Source organism: Leucoraja erinacea, chromosome 2, assembly GCF_028641065.1.
Source record: "Leucoraja erinacea ecotype New England chromosome 2, Leri_hhj_1, whole genome shotgun sequence".
NCBI lineage: Eukaryota > Metazoa > Chordata > Chondrichthyes > Rajiformes > Rajidae > Leucoraja > Leucoraja erinaceus.
The window spans coordinates 106,536,645-106,550,740 of record NC_073378.1 but is presented as its reverse complement, the minus strand read 5'-3'; the positions used below and the strand labels follow the sequence as shown (position 1 = coordinate 106,550,740).

The 14,096-nt window shown below is 37.4% G+C and overlaps 1 protein-coding gene across 2 annotated transcripts in view; it reads left to right on the top strand.

The window, feature by feature from the left end:
* Positions 1 to 1,208, top strand: part of vps50 (VPS50 EARP/GARPII complex subunit) — a 118,228-nt gene extending 117,020 nt beyond the window's left edge. For both annotated transcript variants that reach the window (XM_055662741.1, XM_055662751.1), the window contains 2 exons: positions 32 to 221; positions 493 to 1,208. In XM_055662741.1, coding sequence (XP_055518716.1) covers positions 32 to 221; positions 493 to 612 — 310 coding nt within the window. In that variant the 3' untranslated portion in view covers positions 613 to 1,208. The remainder of the gene's footprint in view (positions 1 to 31; positions 222 to 492) is intronic.
* The last annotated feature ends 12,888 nt before the right edge of the window (positions 1,209 to 14,096 follow it).

Here is a 14,096-nt window from a genome sequence, read left to right as displayed (position 1 = left end):
GAGCTGACCAGTTTCCTTTCCTTTCTATTAGTTATGCCAATGTGAAAAAATGCAGTAATGAGGGACGGGCTTTGATGCAATTGGACTTCCAGCAGTTTTTAATGAAGCTGGAGAAACTGACAGACATCAGACCAATTCCTGATAAAGAGTTTGTGGAAACCTATATTAAAGCCTATTATCTAACAGAAAATGATATGGAGCGGTGGATCAAAGAGCACAGGGTAGGTAGGGATTGTGGGTGTTTGGAGAGGGAAGGCTTAAACTTTTTGAATTATTTAAAAAGTTTAGTTAATAAAAATTTACAAAAATATTTGTACAACTGCCTAGAATTATCTTTATTGTAAATGATCAAAACAATAGTTGCACATCTGTAAGGTGTTTATACTTCTGTTAGAATTTCAGGTATCAGCACATTTAACTTTCATGTCAGCACATTGTTCCTTTGACTGAGTATTTTTATTTATTCTAAAATGGTATGTTTTCTTTGGACAGGAATATTCATCCAAGCAGTTAACCAACCTTGTGAATGCATGTCTCGGCTCCCATATCAATAAAAAAGCACGGCAGAAGCTGATAGCAGCCATTGATGAACCTGAAAGACTTAAGCGATAGCCTTTACTGATGTTTGCGTATTGGTGATGTCCTGGATCACAAAGGGATGCATATTTCCACTACAAATTAATACATCACGGCTCCTTCTGTTACACACATTTATGATGCATGTTATATGTTTTCTGACCAAAAAAAAAGAACTGGAAATGCTGTTCAAGTGACAAATGTATGTTATTGTTCAGCTTTTGTTCCGGTCTTGGTAAGTCAATTATATATTCATAGTAATGCTGTCTTTAGAGCCTACATGAAAACTTTTCATTGTTATGGTCATTATTTGGTGGGGAAAGGCTTACATTTTTAACTGTTCGAATATGGATTGTGAGTATTATATATTACAATTGAATGAATGTGCATTACTTAGTGTTACGGTCTGAACTACTGATTTTACAATATCTTTTATGTATGGAAAGAGTAAATATGAACAACTGAAGGATGTTTATGCTTCATATAGAACCACTGTAAGTAGGGTTAAAAATTCAATCTGTATATTCTAATTAATTTGTTCTGGTTGTAAAATTTAAAAAAAACTATTTGTTTCTTGTTGAAATGCAATTGATCATGGATTGGTAACTGAATAAACAATCTACAAATTAGAGAATTTTTGTATCTATCATATCAGTATTTTATTAGGCATACAGTTGTGCGAATGTGTCCGATGAACAGCATTTATCTTAAGAACAGTTTTCATCTCATTGCTGCATGTCCCAGTTCAATTAAAATAAAGCAACCTTTTTTAATAAAGCTGATATAACATACACTGTCACCTAGTTACCTTGAACAAGACTGCACTTGTAACATCTAGTCAGACTGAGCTCCGGGATGATACTGTCAGTAAAAGTTCTGATAAAGGTATCACATTCTCCCTGCGATGCAAGGATGTCCGGGTACTCTAGTTTCCTCTCGCATTCCAAAGAAGTACAGGATGACAGCTTTATTTGCCATTATAAATTACCTCTTGTGTCTTGGTATGTGATAACATCTGGTGGGAGTTGATGGATAGGTAGGGGAGAATAATAATGTGATTAATATAAGATTAGTGTAAATAGGTGGTTGATGGGCGACAGGAAATGATTGAGCCAAAAGGTCTGTGCCCATGCTGTGTCTTCCTCTGACTGACTCGAAATATTAAGGACTGAATCTTGTTGACCATGACTAGTAGTTTTAAGAGATCTGTCGGCATGTATTTATCCATGTATATCCTGGACCTCACATATCCTGCTCACATTGCAGGTTGGGTTAATTAACTTGGATTCCTGAATCTGTTACTGTGCTCCATGATTGATTCCGATATCGTGCCTGTTGTTTGATTCAATCCTGCTGGTTTTCTTCAGCATCACACTGGAAAATCTAATCTGGATCCTGCCTGCTATCATCCACACCCCGACATACCATTAGTGTCCCATACTGAGGCACTGGTGAGGGTTTGATTTGGATTGTAAGGCTGCTGATAAAGGAGAGAAAAGGAAGGTGATTTTTATTTTCAATAATAATGCCAAGGTTTATATTTTTGTATACTATGAGCAGGTATTTTTGTCTTTCAATTAAGCTTTTATGTCATTTCTCTAAATATAACTAATTACGTTTAACTTGAGTGAAGCGCCTTGCACATAGCTGCTATGTCAATGGAATTATATCAATGAAGTGTTCACATTGGACAGCACGATGGTGCAGCAGTAGAGTTGCCTTACAGTGCCAGAGATCCGGGTTCGATGCTGACTATGGGTGCTGCCTGTACGGAGTTTGTTCGTTCTCCCTGTGACCGTGTGGGTTTTCTCCGACATCGTCTCACACTACAAAGACTTGCAGGTTTGTAGGTGAATTGGCTTGGTATAAATGTAAAAATTGGCCCTAGTGTGTGTAGGATGGTGTTAATGTGCGAGGATCGCTGGTCGGAGTGGACTCGGTGGGCCGAAGGGCTTGTTTCCACTCTAAACTAAACAAAACTTAGTTGTAGTACATGAGTACAAGTTAGACAAAATGAACGTTGGACAGTCTTCAGCCTGACTGCTTTTGTTTTGTGCTATGATTTTCCCCATTGGATCTGTTATTTTTATGGTAATATGACATCAATAGGCTTACTTTCTGTCAATAACAAATCAATTCCCCTTGATACTGCATATCATTTCAAGATGCAAGAGAAACGTTTTTCATCAATGTTAAGGCATATTAATCATAACGTTGATAAAAATATATCTATTGTAAGATAATTATTTAAAATCTGAATTATTTTGGGGAAAGAGTTAAGATAAAATGTGCAACAAAAAAAAAGACAAACATTTGAAAATCTGGCTTTAGATTACAAATTTGGGGTGAATTCCAACAATCAAGCATATTACTTGAAGTATTAAAATGGCCACTTGCAAGCATTTGGTTAAAATATTGGACCTTCCTATTAAACATACACTTGGGAATAACTTCACTCGAAGGACCTCAGCTGTTCAAGAAAGTGGCTCGCAATCACCATCTCAAAGAATAAATGCTGTGCATTGTAATATTAACACGTTTTAATAACACATAATGAAACTGAAGTTTTAAATCTTCACCCTTAGCTAATTGAAGCAATATTCTTGGAGTCTTCATCCAGCCACTTCCTAAGGTTGGAATGCAATGACTGGGCAAAGTGTCAAGATAGTTTCAGGTTCCAAGAAAGAGAATACATATGTTCTCCTATATAGCACCAAAGACCATCTATAGAAGTGGTGTAGCTTAACCCACAATGAGTAAGGAGGCCACAGAAGCAGCAAGTATGAAAAGTGAATACCCAGGTAGTAACAGCCAGGATTTATGAGTTCAAGGAATGGCTCCAGTACAGCAAGCCACTTGACAGCTTGACGTAAATTATTTGCAGGTAAGATCTCATATCACAATAAGATTGTACACATTATTTTACACAGCCGGTGACTTCACCCTATATCTTCCACTCTACTGTTTTTCTTTTTGTTCATTCATCTGTTTTGCATTTTAGCAATTACAGTTTCCTTTCTTGAGTACATCAACAAGAATAAATGGTAACAATTACTTTAAAACCAGTTTATAATATGAATTTAAGCCTACCCTTGAAGTAACCTTGAGTTATCTGGAAATGTTGTACATTGTTGCTTATGGACACCTCCCCCACCCCCCCTCACCAGCCCGTTATGCAGGAGGGGGGCAGGGCATGCGGGGGGGGGGGGGGGGGGGGGGCGCTGTCTGAGTCAAATACAAACGGCGCAAAGCCAAGGTGATACAGACACACACCGCGATAAACAGGAAGGTTGGTGCTGTAATTAAGACGGTTAAAGCACAGTGTACGGTAAGTCCTTTAAAAGGGGGGGGGGGGGAGATGGAGTGGAGACAACTTTTAAGAAGCCAGAGATGCACGGCTGTGAAGCTTGGCGGACATTAACATTACCGGTTGGTTATCCTTGGTTCTGGAAACTACTGCTTCCGGTTTTTTTCCCAATGAGCCAATGAAATTCACCAGCCAGCACCAGCTACAACGTACGATAACCTTCAACCTCCTGACAACTCACTAGGACCCACCTACGGCATGAGAATTCTCGCTACTCTCCATGGCAGCTTCATTCTGGTCACCGCTAATTTTTCAATATGTTTCAATTAAAGTTGAGATGTTGTATTCTGTCTCAGTATTTAATTTCAGTACAAAATAACTTCCCATCGATTAAAAATTTGAATTATCCCCAATAATTTTTCTGTCATTTGTGGAAAACAAGTTCAACTTGGATCAGCAGCTGTAACCAGAACGTAGGCCTAAATGTTGATGTGGAGGTTTCAGGGCTTGTAATCATAGCTGCTCCATCATATCAACATTCACAGCACTACAATTCAGAAATAAGCAACCCTGAAAAGTAGTGCTAAGTCTCAGACGGAGAAATTAGGCTCTGTTTTCTCCAAACAGCTCGGAAACCTGCTAAATGCTCTGCTTTGTGCGGTATGCTGTTTGAAACGTTATATATCATAAATCCTCCAAATCTTTAAGAGCTACGAAACATCCCCATTAGAACTTTCTTGGTGACTATTTTTTGACAGCAAAAGGTTGATTTCTAATATCAAGAGCACACAATGTTGGAAGGGAATATTCGTTTTACTCATCGGTTTATAAAACTTATTCACAAATTGACTCTTTCTTATTGGATACAAAATTAATCCCGCATACGACTAAACCATCATACCATAATAGTATTATTTCAGATCATTTACCACTGACTTTTATACTTAAAATTGAGGAAGGCCAGGTATAAAACCTTTTTGGAGATTCAATGCACAAATATTAAATAACCCACAGGGTTATGAGTATATAAAAGAACAAACAACATTTTTTTTCGAAATAAATGAGACGCCGGGTATTTCTGTATCGCTATTATGGGAAACCTTTAAGGCATACATGTGCGGTGCTATAATCTCTTATCAAAGTTTTCAAAATAAAGAAAATAAGTGAGAACTTCAGCGGATAGAACAGGAAATAAAATTACTAGAATTGGACAATGCAACTGACCCAACCATAGATAAACATAATAAGATAACCTTATTGAAATATAAACTCAATAGAATATTATCGGCAAGAGTAATAAGATTATTCCAAATTACAAAACAGGCACACTTCGAATTTGGGGATAAGCCACATAAATTACTAGTGAGGCAACTGAAGCAACAAGAAAAGGAAAATACTATCACTAAAATTAAATCTGATAAGGGTGAGCTTCTAACATTACCAAAGGATATTAATAAAAGGTTTGCCCAATTTTATCATAATTTATACACAACTAAAATAAATACAGATGATAGTAAAATTACAATTTTTTTAGATAATTACAATCTCCCTAAATTGGATAGTTTAGAACAAGAGGAATTAGGAGCACGGATTACTAGTGAAGAAATAAAACAAATAATAAACTCACTGAAAAATGGGAAGACCCCAGGACCAGATGGTTTTAGTAAGGAATTTTATAAACGATTTCAGGACTCAATTGTACCAAGATTACTCAACTTATACACACAGGCTTATACCGAAAATAAACTACCAGACACTTTAGCAGAATCAACAATAACGCTTATACTGTAGTGCGTGGGTCTCAAAATGAGGCAAGTAGTCTGAAGTTTGAGAAGCACTTTACTTTAATTCCTCCCGGTTCAGGGGAAGACGAAACCAGGAAAAGATGGCACCCAAACCCTGCCTTTTATATCCTCCGGCTAAGGACCGCCTCCGGACTGCGCCACTCCTGTGCCGAGGGGTTCGGCAGTATAATGGCACGACCCTTAGGAGCCGCCACAATACCAAAAAAAAGATAAAGATTTAGAGGAATCGGGTTCTTACAGAGCAATATCACTTCTAAATACGGCTCAGAAAATTTTAGCAAAGATTCTAGCTAGAAGACTGAATAATTATATTAACAAATTGGTAAACCCGGATCAAATGGAATTTATACCCAAAAGACAATCATTTAATAATTTGAGAAGGCTTTTCAATATAATGTACTCTCACAAAGAGGACATTGAAGATATTTCAGTTACGCTGGATGCAGAGAAGGCATTTGATCAGGTAGAATGGCAGTATTTATATAAGGTACTCCAAAAATTTAACACGGGAGAGAATTGTATTAGATGGGTTAAACTACTTTATGATAAACCTACGGCAAGAATATTAACTAATAATATGTTATCTCCAAAATTTTATTTATCAAGGGGTACTAGGCAGGGTTGTGCCTTATCACCATTGCTATTTGCTCTTATGATAGAACCGTTGGCTGAAAGGATTAGAAATCATCCGAATATTCACGGATATAATACTAAGGACTCAAAGAATAAAATTTCATTATATGCTGATGATATTCTTTTATATATTACTAATACACAAACGAGTATACCCACCTTATTAACACTAATTGAGGAATTCGGCACTTTTTCAGGATATAGAATAAATTGGAATAAAAGCGAAATTATGTCTTTAAAACCACAGGATGCGAGACACTTATTAAAATTCCCTTTCAAAATTGCAACAGAAAAATTCAAGTATTTGGATATTCAAATTCCGAGAAGACACAAATCATTATTTAGCGCCAATTTTATGCCACTATTAAATAAAGTGAATGATATAATTAAATTTTGGAAAATGCTCTCGCTCTCATTGATAGGTAGAATTAACGCTATAAAAATGACTTTCTTACCACAATTAATATATTTGTTTCAAGCGATCCCAATATATATTCCAAAATATTTTTTCAAAAAACTAGATTCTAATATTACCAATTTTATATGGGATTATAGAGCACACAGAACTCAACGAAAGTATTTGCGTAAACCTAAAGAAGTTGGGGGTTTATCATTACCTAACTTTACTTATTACTACTGGGCAGTGCATATTAAGAACATAATATACTGGTTGGATAGTTCCACTCAGCAGTCTGAGTGGATAAGAATGGAGAAAGAGGAGTGTTTCCCGTACGATATAGGAATGATCTTGTTCTCACCGATAAAATTGAATAGTATATATAAGAAAAACCCAATTATTCACAATACAATAAGAATTTGGAAACAAATAAAATTATCCTTGAAATTAAATAATCTATCAGTACACACCCCACTATTGAACAACCCTGCATTCAAACCATCTTTGATCGACAAAACATATAAACAATGGGATAGACTGGGGATTAGGAAAGTAGGGGATATGTATGAATTGGGCAAATTGTTATCATTTCAACAATTAAAATCAAAATTTAAACTGAATGATAATCAATATTTTAAATATATACAGATATGTGACTTTATGAAGAAATATATAAATAGATTTCAAACTATATTTTTAGACCCTTTAGAAGAAGCAATGAATATTAAGGCTGATTCACAAAAACTAATATCATACTTTTATAATAATATATTAAATAAAGAATTACCCTCAACAGAGGCACTAAGAGAAGATTGGGAACATGAACTAATGATAAAGATCCCGAAAGATAGATGGAAAATGTATCTGATGAACATACATAATTGTTCCATTAATGCAAGACATAATTTAATTCAATTTAAACTATTACATAAACTATATTATTCAAAAACGAGGTTGAATAAATTCTACCCAAACTTCTCTCCCAGATGCGATGAATGTTTGTTTCAAAATGCTAATATAACATATTCATCTGTAGGATGTACAAAGTTGAATAAATTTTGGAGCAATATATTTGATATATTTACAAAGCTTTTCAAGTCAAGAATAGAACCTAATACGGAATGGATTATATTTGGAATAATAGTAGAATATATCAATTTAAATAAAGACAAAAAAGTTTTTTTTAATTATGGGTTAATAATTGGAAAGAAATTGATACTTAAATTTTGGAAAAATACAGCTATACCAACTATTAAAATGTGGATTAGGAATATGATGGACATAGCACACCTTGAAGAAATGAGACTCCGACTAATAGATAAATATGACCAATTCTTAAGGAGTTGGTCCCCTTTCATCGACTTTTTGGAATCATGTGATGCAGCGGTACCGTAAAGATTGCTGATTTTAGGTCAGGTCGTGGATAGATTTACATCTCCGAATAAAGATTTTAAAATGTATTTTTTAAGGGTCTTTCTCTCCTATTTCTACTTTCTACTTTTTTCTTTTCTTATATACACACTTCACGTTTTTCTATTTTCTACTATCTATTTTTCCTCTTTTTCTTCTCTTTTTTTTTCTTGTCTTTCTTACTTCCTTTTCAAAAACATAAAACTAGAGGTTGTACATAGAATGTATTACGTTATGACATAGTTGGCACCTAAAATTAGGTACCACTGTATTGTTTTGTATTGTATTAAGTTCTAATAAAATTAAAAAAAATTAAAAGAAAAAAAAGAAAAATAAAAAAGAAAAGAGCACACAATGTAGCCCTAATGAGCCCCAATCTGGCTAGTGGGAAAATGTTAAACTGTATATTTCTGAAAAACCTTATCCATTCATGTAAATGGCAGGTTATTTTTTCCTCTCTATGTAGAGCTTACTTGCTTAAGATTAGTTAATTGAGTTGTAGTCATGGAGTAATACAGTGTGGGAACAGGCCCTTCGGCCCAACTTACCCACACAGATAACACGTCCCAGCTACACAAGTCGCACCTGCCAGCATTTGGTCCATATCCCTCCAAACCTGTCCTGTCCATGTACCTGTCTAACTGCTTCTTAAATGTTGGGCTAGTACCTGCCTCAACTACGTTCTCTAGCAGCTTGCTCCTTACATCCACCACCCTTTGTGTGAAAAAGTTACCCCTCAGATTCCTATTAAATCTTTCCCCTTCATCTTAAACTTACATTCTCTGGTTCTTGATTCACCCACTCTGGCAAAGAGACCCTGTGCATCTACCCTATCTATTCCTCTAATAATCTTATACACCTCTATAAGATCACCCCTCATCCTCCTGTGCTCCAAAGAATAGTCCCAGCCAGCTCAAACTCTGCTTACAGCTCAGACTCTCTAAGTAAGTAAGTAAGTAAACTTTATTGTCAATTCAAATAATGCAACAAGTAGTTACACAGAGGATTGAAATTGCATTTCCCCATACTCCAAATGTGCAAGTAATATTTATAACACAGACAGACTATATACCAATAAAGATAGACAATGGACATATACATTATATAAAATATTAAAATATTCACAGTGTGCAGTAAAATTTTAAGGTATGTTATTAAGGTGCAATAATAAAGGTGCAATATAGAAAGGTGCAAATAGCATACTGCACACATTGAGTTAAAGTTATTTTGACAGTCAGTTGGTCTTTGTGTAATGTTCAAGGAATTTTCTTGAGTGTGTTGAGTAGTCTGATGGCCTGAGAAAAAAAGTTTTTTTTTAATCTGGTGGTTTTGCTCCGCATGCTGCGGTAGAGCTTGCCGGATGGTAGGAGGGTGAACAGTTTGTGTGCTGGGTGGGTGGTGTCTTTGATGATATTGGTTGCTCTCTTGCGACAGCGAGATGGGTATAAGTCCTGGATTGCTGGTTGGGGTGATCTGGTGATCTTCTTCGCTGTCCTCACCACTCTCTGTAGGGCCTTCTGGTCAGCAGCAGAGCAACTGCCATACCAGACTGAGAGACTGCTGGTAAGAATGCTCTCAATGGCACCCCTGTAAAAAGTGGTGAGGGCAGAAGGTCGGCTCTCCTCGTCCGTCGAAGGAAGTGGAGGCGTTGCTGCGCTTTCTTGACTAGGGAGATGGTGTTGGTGGACCATGTCTGATCATCTGTGATGTGCACTCCCAGGAACTTGGTGCTTTTCACAGACTCCACTGCACTGCCATTGATGGTGAGTGGGGTGTGGGCTGTCTGTTTTGTTCTAAAGTCCACAGTTATTCCTTTTGTTTTATTGACATTGAGTTGAAGGTTATTGATGTCACACCAGTTGATGAGTTGTTGTACCTCCTCTCTGTAGGCTGAGTCGTCATCATGGCTGATGAGACCCACCACTGTTGTGCCATCTGCGAACTTGATGATGTGGTTCGAGTTATGTTTGGCACAACAGTCATGTGTCATCAGTGTGAATAACAGAGGGCTCAGCACACATCCCTGTGCGGTGTTCATGATGGTGGTCTCTGATGAGTTTTTGCCAACTCTTACTGTCTGTGGTCTGTCGGTGAGGAAGTCTAGTTCTGGCAACATCCTTGTAAATCTTCTCTGTACCCTTTCCAGCTTGACAACGTCTTTCCTATAACACGGTGCCCAGAACTGAACACAATACTCTAAATGTGGCCTCACCAACGCCTTAAACACTGCAACATGATCTCTCAACGTCTATATTCAATACTCTGGCTGATGAAGGCCAATGTACCAAAAGCCTTTTAGAGCACCCGACCTACCATTCACTTTGTAGGTCCTGCCCCATGTTAGACTTCCCAAAATGCAACACCTTACATTTTTCTGCATTAAATTCCATCAACCATTCCTCAGCCCACATGGCCAATTGATCAGGATCCTGCTGCAGATTTTCACAACCATCTTCACTTTCTGCAAAACCACCCACTTTTGTATCATCTGCAAACTTGCTAATCTTGCCCTGCATGTTCTCATCCAAATCATTGATATAGATGACAAACAGCAACTGGCCCAGCACCAAAGCCTGAGGCAGATCACTAGTCACAGGTTCGTGGTTAATTTTTTTGCTACATTTATTTAGTTCCATTCATAATCTTAATTGAGGTTGGAAGTCCACAACCATAGTGGATAAGAAAAATTCTGTTCAGCCTCTAAATATTTGTACTAAACTGTTTATTTCAATCTGAATAGCTGGTGCGAATTCTCAGATGTTTTCTAGTGTAATTTCAGCCCAGTAACAAGGGGATACAGTGTAAGCATTGATAGAATGATTAATTCAGATTAATGGGACATAAACCAATTGTCAATGACTTCTAATTACATGATTAAGATGTTTCTATTTCATCAGTGATGAATTGGGAATTTAAATTTTAATGCAACCTTGTTCTTTGTTACTGTTCCTTAAAATTGATTCCAATCTGTGATTATTGCAGATTGCATTTGGAAGATGGACATGATGATCAGTATTTATAGCAATTCTAAAACATTTGCATAAGGATTACCTGAGCAGAGAGAAGGTTCAGTTGTATTTAATGAACTTACATTTTTGGATGCATTTTTCATCTGGATTGGATTTTAGCTTCATCTTCATAAGCAAAGGCCAAGTTAAGTAATTCAGAACTTTTATTTAAGACCATTTTATTAAGGGGAAAATAGATGTGAAAAAAAAGCAGTTTTGCAGCTAAACTTCATCTCACTATTTGCATCTGCCCCAATTTCATCAGCTGCCCTCTGCATTATTCTGTACAGAGATTCAGGTAAACTATGTAGAAAACTTAGTTGTCCCATAAAAAATGGAAAACAAAAGGAAAGCACTTGATCATGGTTTATTGAGCCAAGCAGCATACCTGGAATCAATATACTAATGCTTTCTGTTTCTACCTTTACCTTTAATTATGCAGTTGATATTCATGCTTTGATTGCAATATATCCCTGGTTACTAAGTAATTGACCAGCTACTGATTTTACAATGCTAGTGTTTCCCTTGCTTGAAATGCATGCATCTAGTTTCCAATCATATTTTCATGTAGTTCACTGCGGATTGCTGTCTGTGTTCAATGGTACGTGGAGTTAGAAATAGAGACTAGATTGTGAAATTAGTTTTGGATTTGTTTAATCAAAACGGTGATTTGATGGGGTTTAATGTGTTCCTCTCTCCGGTAAAACTAGTTTAGTGGGGTATTCTGGCCAATGCAGTAGTAATATTTTTATGAGCATATAACCATATAACCATATAACAATTACAGCACGGAAACAGGCCATCTCGGCCCTTCTAGTCTGTGCCGAACACGTATTCTCCCCTAGTCCCATCTACCTGCACTCAGACCATAACCCTCCATTCCTTTCCTGTCCATATAACTATCCAATTTATTTTTAAATGATAAAATCCAACCTGCCTCCACCACCTTCACTGGAAGCTCATTCCACACAGCTACCACTCTCTGAGTAAAGAAGTCCCCCCTCATGTTACCCCTAAACTTCTGTCCCTTAATTCTCAAGTCATGTCCTCTTGTTTGAATCTTCCCTACTCTCAGTGGGAAAAGCTTATCCACGTCAACTCTGTCTATCCCTCTCATCATTTTAAAGACCTCTATCAAGTCCCCCCTTAACCTTCTGCGCTCCAAAGAATAAAGACCTAACTTGTTCAACCTTTCTCTGTAACTTAGTTGCTGAAACCCAGGCAACATTCTAGTAAATCTCCTCTGTACTCTCTCTATTTTGTTGACATCCTTCCTCAGATTCAGATTCAGATTCAATTTTAATTGTCATTGTCAGTGTACAGTACAGAGACAACAAAATGCATTAGGCCTATAATTAGGCGACCAAAATTGTACACCAGAATTGGCCTCACCAATGCCTTGTACAATTTTAACATTACATCCCAACTTCTATACCCAATGCTCTGATTTATAAAGGCCAGCACACCAAAAGCTTTCTTTACCACCCTATCTACATGAGATTCCACCTTCAGGGAACTATGCACAGTTATTCCTAGATCCCTCTGTTCAACTGCATTCCTCAATTCGCTACCATTGACCATGTACGTCCTATTTTGATTTGTCCTGTCAAGATGTAGCACCTCACACTTATCAGCATTAAACTCCATCTGCCATCTTTCAGCCCACTCTTCCAACTGGCATAAATCTCTCTGTAGACTTTGAAAATCTACTTCATTATCCACAACACCACCTATCTTAGTATCATCTGCATACTTACTAATCCAATTTACCACACCATCATCCAGATCATTGATGTACATGACAAACAACAGTGGACCCAACACACATCCCTGTGGCACCCCACTGTCCTCCAACCTGACAAACAGCCACCCACCATTACTCTCTGGCATCTCCCATTCAGCCACTGTTGAATCCATCTTGCTACTCCACCATTAATACCCAACAATTTAACCTTCTTAACCAACCTTCCGTGAGGAACCTTGTCAAAGGCCTTACTGAAGTCCATATATACAACATCCACTACTTTACCCTCACCAATGTCCCGAGTAACCTCTTCAAAAAATTCAAGAAGATTAGTCAAACATGACCTTCCAGGCACAAATCCATATTGACTGTTCTTAATCAGACCCTGTTTATCCAGATGCTTATATATATTATCTCTTAAGTATCCTTTCCATTAATTTGCCCACCACTGACGTCAAACTAACAGGTCTACAATTGCTAGGTTTACTCTTAGAACCCGTTTACTCTTAGAACTCCAAACCATCCAGCCCATTTACAGAATGTGTTTCCCAGTCTATGTATGGAAAATTGAAATCTCCCACAATCACTACCCTGTACTTACTGCTAATATCTGCAATCTCCTTACATATTTTCTCTTCCAAATCTCGCGCCCCATTTGGCGGTCTATAATACACCCCTATAAGTATCGCTACCCCTTTCCCATTTCTCAGTTCCACCCAAATAGCCTCCCTAGATGAGCCCTCTAATCTATTCTGCCAAAGCACTGCTGTAATATCTTCCCTGACTAGCAATGCAACACCTCCACCTCTTGCCACTCCAATTCTATCACACCTGAAGCAACGAAATCCTGGAATATTTAGTTTCCAATCACAGCCCTCCTGCAACCATGTTTCACGGATCGCCACAACATCATACTTCTAGGTGTCAATCCAGGCTCTAAGCTCATCCACCTTTCTTACAATGCTCCTAGCATTAAAATATACACATTTAAGAAACCAACCCCCTCTTATTCTCTGTTTATTGTCTTTTTATTCTTTCTCCCACACATTTTGGGTCAGAGTGCTACCATTCTCTGCCTCCTGCCTCACACACTGACTGCTAGCTTTCCCTATTTGAGTACCTCCCCCCAACCGTTCTAGTTTAAAGTCTCCCCAGTAGCCTTTGCTTAGCCTTGTGCATTTGCCCTTGACATCTCAGGAACTCTCGTTGCTCTTTT